This window comes from Artibeus jamaicensis, unplaced genomic scaffold (assembly GCF_021234435.1).
Source record: "Artibeus jamaicensis isolate MK-2021 breed Jamaican fruit bat unplaced genomic scaffold, CSHL_Jam_final contig_786, whole genome shotgun sequence".
Taxonomy (NCBI): Eukaryota; Metazoa; Chordata; class Mammalia; order Chiroptera; family Phyllostomidae; genus Artibeus; species Artibeus jamaicensis.
In genome coordinates, this window is record NW_026521971.1 from 3,822,516 (window position 1) to 3,841,204 (window position 18,689).

At 42.2% G+C, this 18,689-nt stretch overlaps 1 protein-coding gene across 5 annotated transcripts in view; it reads left to right on the forward strand.

Annotated features, from left to right (window-relative positions):
• The first annotated feature begins 5,610 nt into the window (after nucleotides 1-5,610).
• DDX46 (DEAD-box helicase 46) overlaps nucleotides 5,611-18,689 on the forward strand; it is a 50,952-nt gene continuing 37,873 nt past the window's right edge. For 3 of the 5 annotated variants that reach the window (XM_053672754.1, XM_053672756.1, XM_053672757.1), the window contains exons 1-4: nucleotides 5,611-5,804; nucleotides 6,737-6,925; nucleotides 10,131-10,274; nucleotides 13,740-13,839. In XM_053672754.1, the coding sequence (XP_053528729.1) occupies nucleotides 5,788-5,804; nucleotides 6,737-6,925; nucleotides 10,131-10,274; nucleotides 13,740-13,839 (450 nt within the window). In that variant the 5' untranslated portion in view covers nucleotides 5,611-5,787. The remainder of the gene's footprint in view (nucleotides 5,805-6,736; nucleotides 6,926-10,130; nucleotides 10,275-13,739; nucleotides 13,840-18,689) is intronic. The other 2 variants (XM_053672755.1, XM_053672758.1) reach the window with 1 other exon arrangement.

Here is an 18,689-nt window from a genome sequence, read left to right on the forward strand (position 1 = left end):
TGAGTACCTGTGTTGATTTCATGCCACTTTGTGTTGAGTAGTATCAAACAAATATTTCTCAGTGTTTGGAATAATTAAAAAGAATTTTCTTTGGAAATTTTAGGGACTTGCAATGTGTATGGGTTAAAACTAGATTGAGTAGGACAGTTGCTGAAAGGCAACATCTTTGATCAGTAGCTTTTTAACCTGACTAGTATAATGGACACGTGCCTCACACTTGGTCCTAAGAATAGCAAGAAGGTTTTGAGATACTCAGAACTGGGTTAATTAGAATAAAAGCCTGCTTTGGAAGCCCAGGGTCATTTGCTAAAAGTGATACATTGGAGACACAATGGAGTATAATGATAGGACCACCCTGGAGATGCTGCGTGTCTGGTCCCAGACTACCGTGACGAAAGTATCTGTAATGCGCATGGGGATTTTTTGGTTTCCCAGGGTGCATACAAGTTATGATTACACTAGTCTATTAAAGTGTGCGGCAGCATTGCCTCTACAAAACATTACATAACTTTAATTCAGAAATACTTACAGGAGTGCACTTTCTACCAAAGGCTGAGGACTGCGTTTCCCCCACTGGACCTGAAACACTGGAGCGGAGTGGTAAGGATGGGGCTGAGCAGGGCGGAGCAGCCGTGGCAGCTGAGGGGTGGCCTGGCCTGGGGCAGCCTCACCACCGTGCTGCTGCACGCCACTGTGGGGCTGCTTGGCTGCGGTGCTGTTTTCACGGCCAGGCTCTGGCCCTTGAACTGTCAGCACTAAGTAAAGTTTCCTTCACTGCAGCCCAAATCATGGATTCCTGCTGGCATTAACACCAACGATCATCAGCTGACATTATTGAGGTGTAAGCGAATATTTATTTTAAGTGGATGATAGATTCATTATAAGGAATTGGCTCCTAAGATTATGGAGCTGAGGAGTCTCCAGATCTGCAGTCAGCAAGCTTGAGGCTCAGGAGAACTGATGGTGTAAATCACGGTCTGAAAGCTAGCAGGGCGGAAACCCAAGAAGAGCCAGATGTTTCCTTTTGAGTCCAAAGGCAGGAGAAGACCAATAAAAAAAGTTACAGCTAAAAAACCCAAACATCATTTGAGTCTTGGAAAGTGCCACCAATAGACTTGCTTGACATGGTGCTGCCACAAACCTTCAATTTATAAAAAACTGTGAAGCGCAGTAAAGCAAAGCAAACCACAATAAAACAACGTCTGCTTGTACTTTTTTTCACATGTACTAAAAAATAAAAGCTGCTTCTTTTGGGACGTAGACCTACTGCAAACTTGCCATACATATATTGGGGGCATAAAAAGCCAGTCAATTGTCACTTCGAGGTTTTCTCTTAAAAAGAAGTTAGAGCTCTGGTCAATCCTGAGGCCTGGGCTCTGGTATCAGCTTAGATTCAAAAAAGGTTAGTGATCTAGGATTAAATTTGTTTCCCAAGTCTTAGTTTTTTCACTTAAAATTGATATGTGATTTTAAAAACCTGTCTTAAGTTGTGGAGGGTAGGCTGGGATGGGAGTAAAAGACAGAAAACTGTACTTGAACAATAATTAAATTTAAAAAATAAAAATAAAGACCTGTTTAAGTTGTAACATTAACATCTGCATGGGACTTCCGGCCAAGATGGAGGCATACGTAGACACACTGTGCCTCCTCACACAACCAAAAGAAGGACAACAATAATTTAAAAACAAACAACCAGTACTGACAGAAAATGGAACTGTATGGAAGTCTGATAACCAAGGAGTTAAAGAAGAAACATCCATCCAGACCTGGGTAGGAAAGGCAGAGTCGGGTGGCCAGGCTGAGACGGGTCGTGGTAAAAAAGTGGTGGCTGGTGGACCCTGGGCACAGGGTGGCAGCAGGTGGAACCAGTGAGGCAGCAGATTTTGGAGGGGCACGGCAAACAGGGCGGCTGGCAGACCACATGTTCCCACATTCACGAGCAGATAAACCAGGAGAAACTGGGGATGAGACAGACTGCACAACCCAGGGTCCCAGCAACGGGAAATAAATCCTGAAAACACCTTTGGAGGTTGAGAGACCGGGAGAGACTCCCAGCCTCACAGGAGAGTGTTTTGGAGAGACCCACAGGGTCCTAGAACATACACAAAACCACCCACCTGGGAACCAGCACCAGAAGGGCCCGGTTTGCTTGTGGGAAGCAACAGAGGGGACTGAAATAGGAGAGCAGACCAAGTGCCATTGTTCCCTCTCTGACCCCACCCCCACATACAGTGACACAAATCAGCCATGTGGGTTGACCTGCCCTGGTGAACACCTCACCAGGTGTAAGGCTCTGCCCCTCACCACATAATAGGAGTGTCAAGACAAAAAAGTAAAAATGGCCCAAATGAAAGAACAGATCAAAGCTCCAGAAAAAATACAAGTGACAAAGAGGTAGCCAATCTATCAGATGCACAGTTCAAAACACTAGTGATGAGGATGCTCACAGAACTGGTTGAATTTGGTTGCAAATTAGATGAACAAATGAAGGCAATGCTAAGTGAAATGAAAAAAAATGCATAGGGAACCAATAGTGATGGGAAGAAAACTAGGACTCAAATCAATGGAGTGGACCAGAAGGAAGAAAGAAACAACCAAACAGAAAAGAATAAAGAAACAAGAATTCAAAAAAATAAGGAGAGGCTTGGGAACCTCCAGGACATCTTTAAATGTTCTAACATCCAAATTATAAGGGTACTAGAAGGGGAAGAAGAAGAGCAACAAGTGGAAAACTTATTTGAACAAATAATGAAGGAGAACTTCCCCAATCTGGCAAAGGAAATAGACTTCCAGGAAATCCAGGAAGCTCAGAGAGTCCCAAAGAAGTTGGACCCAAGAAGGAACACACCAAGGCACAGCATAATGATATTAGCCAAGATTAAAAGGAAGGAGAGAATCTTAGAAGCAGCAAGAGATAAGGGGACAGTCACCTACAAAGGAGTTCCCATCAGACTGTCAGCTGATTTCTCCAAAGAGACCTTACAGGCAAGAAGGGGCTGGAAAGAAGTATTCCAAGTCATGAAAGGCAAGGACCTACATCCAAGATTGCTCTGTCCAGCAAAGCTTTCATTTAGAATGGAAGGGCAGATAAAGTGCTTCTCAGATAAGGTCAAGTTCAAAGAGTTCATCATCACCAAGCCCTTATATGAAATGTTAAAGGGACTTACCTAAGAAAAAGAAGATAAAAAAGATGAACAGTGAAAGGACAGCAAACTCACAGTTATCAGCCACACCTAAAACAAAAACTAAGCAAACAACTAGAACAGGAACAGAACCATAGAAATGGAGATCACATGGAGGGTTAGCAACAGGGGAGTGGGAGGGGGAGAGAGGGAGGAAAAGTATGGAGAATAAGTAGCATAGATGCTAAGGAGAAAATAGACAGGGGGAGGGCAAGAATAGTATGGGAAATGTAGAAGCTAGAAAACTTATGACACATGGGCATGAACTAAAGTGGGGGAATGTGGGTGGGAGAGGGTGTGCAGGGTGGAGGGAAGTGAAGTGGGGAAATGGGACAACTGTAGTAGCATAATTAATAAAATACATTCAAACAACAACAACAAAAATCTGCATGGCCTCATCCCATTGTTGCTTCAAATATCATGTTATTATGCATTGTGTAAAGTGCTTGTGACCCTTACCTCTCCAACCTCTAATTCTCCCTTGAACTCTAAGCTCCTATATTCCCATCAGGAGCCCTTATCTCCTTCCGGATATCTAGTGAGCATCTCAAACATTACATTACCAAAACAAAACCACTGATTTTCTCTTCTTTCCCCACCAAATCTGCTGCTTTCGTGCATTTCCCATCTCCACAAATTCACTACAATCCACAGTAGTTCTGTTCAAAACCAGGGAGTATCTTTATTTCTTTTCTCCCCCTCACAGTTTGCATCTAATTTAACAGTCAGTGTTTGGAGAGATGCCTCTGGAATAGTATATCTAGAATTTGAATACCTCTTAGTATTGCCAGTTTGTCACTAGTGGTTTCCTATTTCTTTCTGGCTGAAACTTGCATGCTTTAGGTTGAATCCAGAAACAACTTAGAGTGGCTTTGATACCTGCCCCACACTGGTGTCTGTTCTTGTCACATATTAGCACAAGCCTTCCTTAAGTTTTGGCACAGACTGCACTGTCGCTACAGGAGGGTAGTAAGCCACAGAGGAAGTGCAAAATTGGTTTTGGAGCCTTAGCCTGGTTGTATTTTTCCTTTTCCTTTTTTTTTAAAAATTATTTATTTATTTTTAGAGAGAAGGGAAATGAGGGAGAAAGAGAGGGAGAAACATCAATGTGTGGTTGCCTCTCATCTGTCCTTTACTGGGAACCTGGCCCCGCAACCCAGGCATGTGCCCTGACTGGGAATGGAACTGGCTACCCTTTGCTTCACAGGCCCTCGCTCAATCTACTGAGTCACACCACCCAGGGCTTGGTTATATTTTTCTAAAAATCAAATGCATCGAGGTAAAATTTACATACAGTAAAGTGCATCAACTTTTGAACAATTCAATGAATTTTGATAAATGCATACATTCACTCAACAATGGCAACAATCAAGACAGAACTTTTTTTAAAAAAAGATTTTATTTACTTATTTTTAGAGAGAGGAGAAGGGAGAGAGAAAGACAGGGAGAGAAACATCAATGTGTGGTTGCCACACACCTGCCCCCAACTGGGGACCCGCCGGCAACTCAGGTATGTTCACTGATTGGGAATTAAACCAGTCAACCTTTTGGTTCACAGGCCAGCGCTCAATCCACTGAGCTACACCAGACAGGGCAAAACATTCCTTTTCTACCATCCTTAGGTGTAGGAAAGTAAAACAGTACAGAAGTACGAAAATACGAGAGCCTCTCCCCAACTCCATTACAACTTTCTGTGAAAATAACATATCGGTGTGCCTCCCACGGGGCGAGTCTCCTCAACCTTGACTGTACTTAAGAACCAGATGAGAATGTTGGAAATTCCCAATGCACAGGAAGCACTGTAGACCGATGAAGTCATTATAGGGATGGCATACACGCGTCCGTTTTTGTTTTGTTTTTTTAAGCTTTCCGGCACCGGTCATGTTGAGAACCATTATAATTTTGGGAATTTTTTAAAGCTCTTCCTTCTCTCCATCAAGTTAACTCCTTACTCAGTCTTCAAGTCTCCCACTTAAAGATGTCGTCCTCAGGGAGCTTGTTTTCTGACTCTCCCTCCTATGTTGGAATCTCTTTCCTGTTGTATTACATCTGCTTGTGTTTTAGTAACGTAGTGCCCCATTAGACTGTAAACTCCCCGGGATTCAGCACACCCCTCGACACATATCAATATGCTAATGAATTAATGTATAAATGAATGAGAGTGAATGGAGATATTTGTAGCATCACTCAGCGCAGATTAAGGCGGATGTCAGTACCAGTCCTAGGAGAGCAGGAATGCAATTTGCACCCCGCTGGCTGTTGCAGGAAAGTCTCTCCCAGACTCAGGCAGGGGCCTTCCATCGCGGTGCAGGAAACACCCAGCCAAGGCATCTCCTATCTGCGCGATCAGCGCTGCGCGGCCTCCAGCCGATAGGTGGTGCTGTCAGGAGGCAGCCGCTTCCGGCGCGCCTTTCCTTCCTTGTGCCACCGGCGCCAACAAGTCCTGTTTTCGTTGGCTGCTTGCGGATGGGTTCTAGCGCTGTACCTTCTACCTCCAGTTAGTGCTGCTTTTTTCCCCTGCGAGAAGAGTGTAGCGTGGCGCTCGCCTTTGTCCGGTCCTCCTGCACGCCGGCCCAAAGGGCGCCGCCTTCCCGTGGCCCGCAGCATGGGCCGGGAGTCACGGTGAGGCTGGGCTGCGGGCGGGCGGGCGAGCGGCTTCCTTGGAGCGGGGGCAAGAGGCGGGAGTTGAAGTGGCCGCGGGGCCAGGCCTGGCCCGGCGCAGCCCCACGTGTGCCCGGCTCTGTCGGAGGCCACTGGAGGGGCTGGGGGCCCCGGGCTGAGGGAGTGGGCGTATTTTGGCCGGCGACGGGCACAGGGTTCCCCTGCACTACCACCGGCCTGTTCAAGCCTCTGGACCGGTTCATGATTGTATTACCTTTTTTCTTATGTTGTTGAATTCGGTAGGCTAGTCTTTATGTTCAGATTGAGTGTAGACTATAATTTTCATTTCTCTTACTGCCCTGGTATAAAATAGCAAATCTACTTCCTGTCCTTTCCTTTTTCTTTACTCTGATTTATTTTTCTCTATAGCACCACATGGCATTTTGTATATTTGGTTTTATACTTGGCATGTCTTGCTTTAAAAAAATTTTTAGGTTGACTTTAAAGAGAGGAAGGGGAGGAAGGGAAGGAAAGAGAGGGAGTGAGAAACATCAAGTTTGTTCTTTCACTTAGTTATGCACTCATTGGTTGACTCTTGTATGTGTCCTGGCCCGGGTTTTGAACCCACTACCTTGCAATATTGGGACTGTGCTCTAATGAACCGAGCAAACCCGGCCAGGACTGTCATGTCCTCCTTTATAGAATGTAAGCTGCTTGGGGCTTGGTTTGTTTTGTTTACTCTCCTTGCTGCCCTTTTAAGATAGTTCTTTCCCTTCCGTCTGTGCTATCGCAAAAGGGTTCACTCTTTAATGTGAATTATTTTAAAAAAATGAGTAAAAAGTCCTTTCAGTATTTAATTTGTCTGCCGAAATTTTTTTTGAAAAATGTAGTAAATAAGATATAGTAGAAGGTAACTGTGTCTGCTAAACTTAATCTGTAACTTAATGTTCTAGCCACTACCGGAAGCGATCAGCATCGCGGGGACGCTCTGGAAGTCGCTCTAGAAGTCGCTCACCCTCAGACAAAAGAAGTAAACGTGGGGATGACAGACGGTCTAGGAGCAGAGATCGGGACAGAAGGAGAGAGAGGTCTCGCAGCAGGGATAAAAGAAGGTCTCGGTCAAGGGACAGGAAGCGCCTGAGGTAAGGACATTAGTCTCCAAAGGACCCATGATAAATTGAGCCTTCTCAGCTAAATCAGGTTTCCTCAAAACTGTGTTTTGGACAAGAATTTAGTGGCCCCCTTGCAGCCTCTTTGTTTTAATTTCAGCTTGCTTGGTTGGGACTAGAACTGATTTGCTCAGAACAGCGATTTTTCAATCTTTTTCATCTTGTGGCATATATGAACTATTTACTCACATTCTGCAGCACACCAAAAATATGTTTTTTCGAAATCTGACAAGAAAATAGGTATAATTTTGTTTGATTTACAATAGAAATAGTAATTACCTGTTTTGCTTCAAAGTGACATTTTATTTTTTATAAGGTTTTATTTATTTTCAGAGAGAGGGGAAGGGAGAGAAAAAGAGAAAGAGGGAAACATTGATGTGTGAAACGTCAGTTGCCTCTTGCATGCCCCAACCAGGGGCCTGCCTGGCCCACAAACCAGGCATGTGCCCTGACCAGGAATCGAACCAGCACTCTTTCAGTTTAGAGGCTGGCACTCCACTGAGCCACACCAGCCAGGGCCAAAGTGACTTTAAAAAAATCAAGTGCCTATAAGGATTTCTGGTACCAAGAAGTAACCATTCAGACTAAACCTTGTTACGTGACATGACCAATAAGTTGCAACTCTGTTATATGACCTGTATATTTATGGTTCAAGACAGAACAGTCTAAGGGAAAAGCAGTTAGTGCCCTTGACTAAAATAGTGAGGTGTTACATGTTTCAAAAATTCTTGCAGCACAGTGGTCGAAAATCATTGATCCAGAACAAAGACCCTCAGACAGTATTTTAAGTTTGGAAACTTAGGTTGTATTTTCTGTATCCAGAGAGAACCCTGGAAGCCCCCCTTAGATAGGTTAAGAAAGAAGCAACAGGCGAGGCAACGAAAGACCCTCAGTGGGGTTCAATTCCAATTCCATCTCCAGAGAGCTGACCACTGTGTTCAGGGAAGGCACTAAAGCTGACAGGAAGGAACAGGGTGGCGCCAGCTCCAGGTCCTGCTTGCTTTTTGATTAGAGAGAAGGGGAAGAAAGGAGAAAGAGAGGGAGGGAGGGCTGGGCCTGTGGCCTAGGCATGTGCCTTGACTGGGAATTGACCTGGCGACCCTTTGCTTTGCTGGATGATGCTCCACCAATCGAGCCATGCTGGCTGCGGCTTTTTGAGACTTTTAGAGAACTGTTTTTTGTTGTTGATTTAGTTTTTTAAAATTGATTCCAGAGAGAGGGAGAAAAGGGAGATTGAGATTGAGACATCGATTTGTTCCATTAATTACACTTTCATTGGTTGATTCTTACATGCACTCTGACCAAAGATTGATCCTGCAACCCTGGTGTATGGGGAACATGATCTGACCAGCTGAGCTACCCAGGCAGGGCAACGTGTGTTTGTCAATTGCTTGATCCAGATGGTTGACATTCTGTAGGAATGTTCCAGGGCCTTATACTTACTATGCATGGAGGGTAAATAGAGAGATGTAAAGAGAAAGAGAGAAGGGGATGGGGGGCAGAGAGATAGAGAGAAAAGGGAGGGAGGGAGGGAGGGAGGGAAAGAGAAATGGAGAAACGGTGTTTTGTTGTTCTGCCTGTCCATGCACCCATTGGTGGAATCTTGTATGTGTCACATTTAGGGGGAAGGAATTGTCTTAGATTTTTTTAATCTTCATCCAAGGACATACTCATTGATTTTAAAGAGAGGGGTAGGGAAGTGGGGGGGGGGAACAGAAACATGTATGTGACAGAGAGGTATCAACCAGTTGTCCCTGTGGGCGCCCTAACTGGGGAGCAAACTGGAAACTTAGGTGGGTGTCCTGACCAGGAGTCGAAGCCGCCACCCTTTGGTGTATGGGAAGATGCTCTCACCGAGTAACACCAGCCAGGGCAGGGCAGGACTGTTTTATTTATTTATTTTTTAAAAGATTTTATTTATTTATCTTTAGAGGGGAAGGGGAAGGAGAGAGGGAGAGAAACATCAATGTATGGTTGCCTTTCATGCATCCCCTGCTGGGAACTGGCCTGCAGGGAACCAGCATGCAACCCAGGTATGTGCCCTGACTGGGAATCAAACTGCGATCATCTGGTTTGCAGACCTGTGCTTAATCCACTGAGCTACATCAGCCAGGGCAGGGCAGAACTGTTTTAGATTTAGTAAAAGAACATCTGGTTCTGGCCCCAAAGCTTAACTGGTTAGAGCGTTCGTTGTCCTCATACACCAAGGTTGTGGTTTCGATTCCTGGTCACAGCGCGTACAGAAATCAACCAGTGAATGCATGAATAAATGGAACAAGAAATTTATGGTTCTCTCTCTGTCTCAACCTCCCTTTCTGTTTCTGTGCAGTCAATAAATTAAATAAATAAATAAAAACATCAGATTTTTTTCTTTTACTTGAGTACATATCCAGTGAAGCAGCCATTCCTTGAACCTTTCACCTTGCACTTTCTGGGGGTGAAAAACAATCTTTAAATAAAAATAATCTCCCCACACCAAAGACGAAACAGTTTCTCATTGAAATAGGAAAGAAGACAAGGTTGTACAGTTGCTCTGATCACAGACAGACTTTATCTTTTTCAAACATTGGAAGGAGAGAATGCAAAGGTATTACCTAATACTCAGGGCCAGTACACCCCTCGACGAGGTAGATAGTGCTGACTCTCTCAGTTTTATATTATGGGGTCCCAGGAGCAGTTTCGTACAGTTCAGTCAAGACCTTGTGAAGTGAAATTGTTTATTTAAGATTTGGTCCTTGACCTTTTTGGTGTGAAAGTAGAATCACAAGATTTTACAGAAAAAAGGATATTGAGATTATTTTGCAAAGTCTCCATATTTTGCAGAGGAGGAAACAGACCCAGAGAGTTTGATCTGCTCTGTGTCATGTCACTAATTACTGGCAGCGTGAGGGTAGATATTCTTGTCCCCTCGTCTTCATTTCTGTGACCTTCCCACAGCCCTGTCTCTGTCTATCCTTATACTTCGGTTTAGGCTATCTTTCACATTTGGGTTTTCTGTATTATAGGCCATTATTACAGATTAGCTATGTTTTTCTGTAAACTTCATTTTGAAATTATTACCTTTGTTTTCTGAGTGACCACTTCTAAGAATTGGCATTATTATTCCCTATTTAGCTGGTTTGGTAGTTGAAATAGTTCCAGTTGATCGTAGAATATATGAAACATGTCCCTTTCTCAGGCGTTCCAGAAGTAGAGAAAGAGACAGAAGTCGAGAGCGAAGAAGATCCCGAAGTCGAGACAGGAGACGCTCGAAGAGTAGGAGTCGCGGCCGGCGATCCCGATCCTCCAGTCCTGGCAACAAAAGCAAGAAAGCTGAGAACAGGTAACGTGGCACCCGGCTGCGTCTGCAGCGGTGGGGAACCCTCTTCCCTGTTCCTTCACCCGTAATGCACCTGACCCATTATGTGATAACCGTCAGAAATGTAGTTGATAAATGCCTCTGTTGGAACTGTGTTTTTTTCCTTCAAAATGATTTTCTTAATTTTTCTGACATTGAGAAATAACTCGAATTCGTGTGCATTGCTGAATTGCTGCTGGGTGAACTTTGTATAATTTAAACATATGTGTTTCAATTCGAGTTGTTAGGTCAGTTAGACATAATATGTTTATTCTGTATTTCTCTTGCCAGTGGTCTGTTCTTTCCCTGTTGTTTCTAAAGCGGTTTCATGGGATAGTTTATAAATGGTCTTGTATCTCTTTTCTGTTTAGTGTTTATATCAGTCATAAGTATTTTTCCCATGTCATATTTTACTTTGTAAATTATATTTTTATATAACATTGTCAGTGTGATAAAAACCATTGGGGTTATTTAAAATTTTTTCTTTTAGTTTTTATTTATTTATTTTTGGAGTGGAAGTGAGAGAGAAAGGGAGAGAAACAGTGTGTGGTTGTCTCTGGTGCACCCCCTACTGGGGACCTGGCCTGCAACCCAGGCACGTGCCCTGACTGGGAATCGAACCAGCAACCCCTTGCTTCAAAGGCTGGCACTCAGTCCACTGAGCCACACCAGCCAGGGCTTATTTTAAATTTTAGGGGGGTGGGCTGGGATCGGGGTAAAGGGCAGAAAACTGTACTTGAATAACAATTAAAATTAAAAAAAAATAAATTTTAAAAAGTGTATGTGTGTGTTTATATAAACAAATTCACAAAAATGAATAAAATATAAACATGCAGTTTATTAAATAATTATAGAGCAGCATCCATGTAACCACTACCAATGTCAAGAGATAGAACAGCACCCCCGGAAGGCCCTCCACATCCCTTCTGTACCCCAGCTCCTGCTTTCTTGGATAAAACCAGGTCTGACTTTTGTGCTAGTAATTGTCCTATATTTCTTTATAGTTTTACCACCTGCATTTGTCTCTGGAAAAAGCAGTTTAGACTTACATGTTTTTTATCTTTACATGAATGAGTCATGTGTTCTTTTGTGTCTTTGCTCAGCGTTATTTGAGACTCATCTTTGTTGCTTGTAACAGTAGTACATTTTCATTGGTGAATACTCGTGCTGCTCTGCCACTGTTTTTCCATTCTGTTGATGGTCATGTTTGGGTTGTTATAACTCGTGAGCTTTTATGAACACTTATGATACTAGTAGACATATGCATGAGTTTTCCTAGTGTGTATATCTAAGAGTGAAAAATTGTGTGGTTGTAGAGTAAACATAGCTTTATTTTCACTAGGTAATCCTAAGTGCTTTGCAAAGAGTATTGTTAATTACACTCCCACAAACAGTGTATGAGAATTGTGTTGCTCCATACCCTTGACGATAATCTGGTATTGTCAGCCCTTTACATTTCTGTTAATTGAATAGACATGTAATACCAATATGGTTGTGGTTTTAATTTGCATTTCTCTGATTACCGATGAGGTTGAACTTGCATGTGTTTATCAGTCACTTGGCTCTCCTCTTTTCTGAAGTACATGTTCACATCTTTTGCTTATTTTCCTATTGGGTTCTCTCTGTAAACATGGATTTATAGGAAAATTTTGGTTTTGTTTTTAAATATCCTGGGTAGTTGGTTTTTGTCTGTTATATGAGTGGCAAATATTTTCTTACTCTGGTGTGTCGCTGTACTCTAATGATAGTTTTAATAAACATATTTAAGAAAAAATTATGAGTTGAGAACATAGATATTTAAACTTGACAAGGGCAGTATGAGAAAAGAAAATTAGTCTCTATTTAATCTAAACATAGCATCCTGAATTCTCTAAAACAGATAACAATTATAAACCAGTTGGATTTATCCTAAGAATGGAAGATTGGTTTACCATTAGAAAATCAGCGTGATATTCTGTAGTAATAAGATGAACGGAGAAAAGTCATGGTTGTTTTAGGAGATGCAGGAAAAGTGTTGTATTAGCTCCCAACCTGTGTTCATGTTTAAGAGTTATTAGCAGACTGAATAGATAAGTATTTGACAAACTGATTAGAAAATTGGTAATGCAAAGGGCATTAACACTCTTGAAGAATAACATACCAACACTTGCTGTAAAGTTGTAGAAATTAAAATAGTGTGGTTGTAGTGTAGGGGTAGAGAAATAGATTAGTGGAACCATACAAAGGGCCCAGAAGCAGAGCCACACAAACGTGGTGGTTTGATACATCACAGCGGTAATGTGATCAGGCAGAAAAAGTTTTCCAGTAAGTGGTGCTGGGGATGTTCGGTGTCCTGTAAGGAAGTAGGACTGCTGCCTCATTCTGTACACAACAAGCCTTTCCATCAGGTCCAAGACAAAGGCCAAAACTATAAGTTTCTACTAGAGAACATCTTATTTATTTCTGGGTATTTTCATCAAATCTGGAAAGATTTCTAGGTACTTTACTGTTTTCCTTTTTATTGAACTTACTGGGGTGACTCTGGTCAGCAAAATTATACAGGTTGCAGGTGCACAAGTCCAGAACACATCATCTGTGCACTGTGTTGTATGCTCACCACCACAAGGCATTCAGTCTCCTCCCATCACCATCTATCCTGCCGTACACGCCCCCACTGCCCCCGTCTGTCCTCCTCCCGGCAGTCACCACATTGTTGACCATGTCCGTGGGTTTGCTTTTTCTCTTTTGCTTTCGCTTTCTCTCTTTCCTTTTCTATTCTTTCCTATTTTCTTCTCTCTCCCTCCCTTTCTTCCTTTTCCTTTTTCTTTCTTCATCCCCTCTCCGCAAGGCCCCTCTCACCGCCAACTGCTGTCAGCTCTTCTCTCTCTATGAGTCTGTCTCTGTTTTGCTTGTGAGTTCAGTTTGTTCACTAGAGTCCACATATGAGTGAAATCAGGTGGTATTCGTCTTTCTCTGACTGGCGTACATCACTTAGTATAATACTTTCCAGGCTCACCCACCCATGCTGTTGCAGAGGATAAAATTTCCTTCTTTACAGCCAAGTTTAGGAACCTTAAAAAGCACTAATCATAATGGGGAGTTGGGGGGGAGATCAACCAGTTTGATTATATTAAAATCAAATTTTATTCATTTTAAGGTACCATAAGGAGGGTCAACATATGGTACCTTATTGGGATTTAAACCGATTAGGATTTAAACCTATTGGGATTTAAAATATATATGTCCAGTTTTTCTTGGGCAAATTGGTAAATATTTAATAATATTTGTAATTACAGTCATAGCATTAATTTATCATTATATTTCCAAGGTATGAATTAATGGAATTTAACAATGCAGTTGACTATTGGAAGTTTATTTCTTACTTAAAAAGTAAAGGAGGAGTCTGTAACATCACTTTAAAATGAATGTTTCCAAGCACAAATAGATAATGTGTCTTCCTCTCTTTTTTAGAAGGTCTCGGTCCAGAGAGAAAACAGATGGTGGAGAAAGTTCGAAAGAGAAGAAAAAAGACAAAGATGATAAGGAGGATGAAAAAGAAAAAGATGCTGGCGTATGTTTACTAACATAAATAACCATATAACTCAAACTTGTTTCTGCAGTGACATTCTTACTGTTCAATGTTATATGTTTATTTTTAAATATATAACATATATAAGGTAGAAAGACAATTAATAGTTGTTTCTGTGAAATATTTTTGGAAAAAAAGTTGCATATCTATACACATTTAACAAACTATGATTATACCATATACACCATTTTATATCTTGCTTTTGTTTGTTTTTAAAATGTAAATTACTTTATCACTATATAAGGCCTTAAGAATAAAAAGCAACAGTATACCCACCACCTTATTTATAAATAGAATACCTTGTTGCCTTCAGTTGTTTTTATATTAGACAGCTTTCTGTACTGCGTACATAGATATAGCTCATTATTATGATCATTTTTAAAGATTTTATTTATTTTTAGAGAGAGGAAGGGAAGGAGAAAGAGGGAGAGAAACATTAATGTGTGGTTGTTTCTTGTGTGCCCCCTACTGGGCACCTGGCCTACAACCCAGGCATGTGCCCTAGACTGGGAATTGAACCTGTGACCCTATGGTTCACAGGCCAGCACTCAATCCACTGAGCGACGCCACCCAGGGCTCTTGTTTTTTTTTTTAATTTTATTAATGACCTTATAGTGTTATGTTGAAAAAAGGTAGAAAGATTACCTTTGATGGATATTTAGGTTGTTTCTATTCTGCAATTATAAACAGTGGTGCATTAATTCTTGTACATGTCTTTTGTGACTGTAGCATAAGGTAAAGTGGTGTCAAATTACCATTAAAAAAAAGAAAGAAAAAGTTGTATATCCCTGGCTGGCATGGCTCAGTGGATGGAGCTCCAGCCTGTGAACCAAAGGGTCACTTCTTCCATTCCCAGTCAGGGCACACGCCTGGGTTGCGGGCCAGGTCCTCACTAGGGGACATGCAAGAGGTGACCACACATTGATGTTTCTCTCCTTCTCTTTCTCCCCCACTCCCCTGCTCTCTAAAAAATATTTTTTTTAAGTTGTAATTTTTTAAAGAAAATTACATATGAAAATGTCTGTTTTCTTCCTTGCCAACTGAGGATTGGAAATTTTAATTTTTGCCATTTTAATTGGAGGTAATTGGTATCATTTTGAGTTGTGTGTCTTTTGTTTTTATTTTTAAAGATTTTCTTTGTTTATTTTTAGAGGGTGGGAAGGGAGGGAAAAAGAGAAATATTGATGGGTGAGAGAAACATTCATCGACGGCCTCTCGCCTGAGCCACAATAGGGGACTGGGCTGCAACCCAGGCATGTGCTCTGACTGGGTCTCCAACCAGTGACCCTTTGCTGTGTGGGACTACGCTGGAACTGCGCCAGCCAGAGCTAAATTAATTTTTAAAATACCAGCATCAGCCCTGGCTGGCGTAGCTCAGTGGATTGAGCACGGGCCTGTGAACCAGAGGATCGCGGTTCGATTCCCAGTCAGGGCACATGCCTGGGTTGCAGGCAGGTTCTCTGCAGGCCAGTTCCCTGCAGGGGATGCACTAGAGGCAACCGTACATTGATGTTTGTCTCCCTCTCTCCTTCCCCTCTATAGATAAATAAAATCTTTAAAAAAAAAAATACCAGCATTATATAGCCACACCACAAGATAAGTGGAAAGTCAGAAGTAATTCTCTGTAATCGCAGCTGCCCAAAACACCATTACTAATACTGTTTTGAAGTATTTTAATTGCCTGTTTTTGACATGTGTATTTCCATACCTGTCTATAATTGTAACATATAAAGTTCTGATTTATATAATGCTTAATCCTTAAGTCTCTGATTATGGCCATGAAAATGATTTGCTGTCTTCTTTTAAGATATTATTAATAATCTTGATAATGGCTTTAGAATGGCTTGTTTCTACAAAAGTTAGACTTAATGGATAAAAGACCAAAAATAATTCTATTTAAAAATATTTTATTGATTATGCTTTTACAGTTGTCTCATTTCCCCCCTTCATTCCCCTCTGCCCTGCACACCCCCTCCCACCCACATTCCCCTCCTTTAGTTCATGTCCATGGGTCATACATGTAAGTTCTTTGCCTAATACATTTCCTATACTATTCTTAACCTCCCCCTGTGTATTTTCTACCTATCATCATTTATGCTACTTATTCTCTGTACCTTTTCCCCCTCTCTCCCCATCCCACTCCCCTGTTCATAACCCTCCATGTGATCTCCATTTCTGTGGTTCTGTTCCTCTTCTAGTTTGCTTAGTTTGCTTTTGTTTTTGTTTTAGGTGTGGTTATTAATAACTGTGAGTTTGCTGTCATTTTACTGTGCAATCTTGGATATAGGTCCTGGAGTTTCATGACTTGGAATACTTCTTTCCAGCCCCTTCTTGCCTGCCTGTAAGGTCTCTTTTAAGAAATCAGACTTCCGGCCAAGATGGAGGTGGAGGTGGAAACATTGTGCCTCCTCGCACAACCAAGTTTAAAGACAACAAAGTTTTAGTAACAAAAACACAGCCAAAAAAGAAAATTGAACTGTATGGAAGTCCAACAACAACGAACCATTCAGCCAGACCAGTAAGAGGGGCGGAGTCAGCGGCTGGCGGAGCAGGGTTGCACAGGAAAACTCACCCAGACAGACCCAGACGTGGGCAGCTGTGGGTGGATCCTAGGCATGGGGTTGCAACGGGCAGACCCAGTGAGGGCGCAAGGTGACAGGCTGACCGCAGTCACACATTCCAGCGCAGATAAACCAGGCAAAGCAGTGAGCAGTGAGACAGACTGTGCAGGCCCCAGCGGCGGGAAGCAGCAGAGGGGACCGCTATTGCCCCTGTTTGACTCCGCCCCCACATATAGTGTCACAACCCAGGGACTGAGTTCCCCTGCCCTGGTGAACACCGGGGGCTCTGCCCCTCATACATAACAGGCACAAACAGACCAAAACATCATGGCTCAAGAAGAACTCAAAGCCCCAGAGCCAATAACTCTAAGCAACCAAGAAATAGCCAACCTATCAGATGCACAGTTCAAAACACTGGTGATCAGGATGTTCACAGAACTGGATGATTTTAGTCACAAATTAGAGGAACAAGTGGAGGCTAAACTCATTGAAATGAAGGGAAATGCACTGGAAACCAATAGTGATGGAAAGGAAACTGGGACTCAAGTCAATGGAGTGGACCACAAAAAAGAAAAAATGACCAAACAAAACAATGAAGAAACAAGAATTCAAAAAAATGCAGAGAGGCTTAGGATCCTCCAGGACATCTTTAAACATTCCAACATCCGAATTATAGCGGTACCAGAAGGGGAAGAGGAACAGCCATGAGTGGAAAACTTATTTGAACAAATAATAAAGGACAACTTCCCCAATCTGGCAGAGGAAATAGACTTCTAGGAAATCTAGGGAGCTGGGAGAGTCCCAAAGAAGTTGGACCTAAGAAGGAACACACCAAGGCACATCATCATTACATTAGCCAAGATAAAAATGAAGGAGAGAATCCTAGAAGCAGCAAGAGATAAGGGGGCAGTCACCTACAAAGGAATGCCCATCAGACTGTCAGCTGATTTCTCCAAAGAGACCTTACAGTCAAGAAGTGGCTGAAAAGAAGTATTCCAAGTCATGAAAGGCAAGGACCTACATCCAAGATTGCTCTATCCATCCAGCAAAGCTTTCATTTAGAATGGAAGGGCAGATAAAGTGCTTCTCAGGTAAGATCAAGTTCAAGGAGTTCATCACCACCAAGCCCTTATTCTATGAAATGTTTAAAGGGACTTATCTAAGAAAAAGAAGATAAAAAAGATGAACAGTGAAAGGACAGCAAACTCACAATTATTAACCACACCTAAAACAAAAGCAAACTAAGTGGACAGCTAGATCAGGAGTAGAACCATAGAAATGAAGATCACATGGAAGGTTAGCAACAGGGGAGTGGGAGGAGGAGAAGGGGGGAGAAGGTACAGAGAATAAGCATAGACGGTAGGTAGAAAATAGATAGGAGAGGGCAAGAATAGTATGAGAAATATAGAATCTAAAGAACTTGAGACACGTGGACATAAACTAAAGGGGGGGAATGGAGGAGGGGTGTGCAGGGTGGAGGTGAATGAAGGGGAAATAGGACAACTGTAATGGCATAATCAATAAAATATATTGAAAGGAAAAAAAGCAATCAGCTGGCAATCTGATGGGAACTCCTTTGTAGGTGAGTGTCCTCTTACCTCTTGCTGCTTCTAGGATTCTCTCCTTCATTTTAATCTTGGCTAATGTAATGATGATGTGCCTTGGTGTGTTTCTTCTTGGGTCCAACTTCTTTGGGACTCTCTGAGTTTCCTGGACTTCCTGAAAGTCTATTTCCTTTGCCAGAATGGGCAAGTTCTTCATTATTTGTTCAAATAAGTTTTCCATTTCTTGTTTTTCCTCTTTCCCTTCTGGCACCCCTATAATTCAGATGTTGGAACATTTAAAAATGTCCTAGAGGTTCCTAAGCCTCTCATTTTTTTGAATTCTTATTTCTTCATTCTTTTCTGCTTGAATGTTTTTCTTCTTTCTGGTCCACACCGTTGATTAGAGTCCTAGCTTCTTTCCGGTCACTATTGGTTTCCTGTACATTACCTTTGTTTCACTTAGCATTGCCTTTATTTTTTCACCTAATTTGTGACCAAAATCAGCCAGTCCTGTGAGTATCCTGATTAGCAGTGTTTTGGACTATGCCTCTGATAGGTTGGCTACCTCTTCGTTGCTTAGTTGTGTTTTTTTCTGGAGCTTTGATCTGTCCTTTCATTTGGGCCTTTTTTTTTGGTCTGGGTACGCCTGCCACATATAAGGGGCAACCCATGTGGTGGGTTAACCCTCACGTGGGTGGGTTAACCTATGTCTTGGTGCTTTGTGATG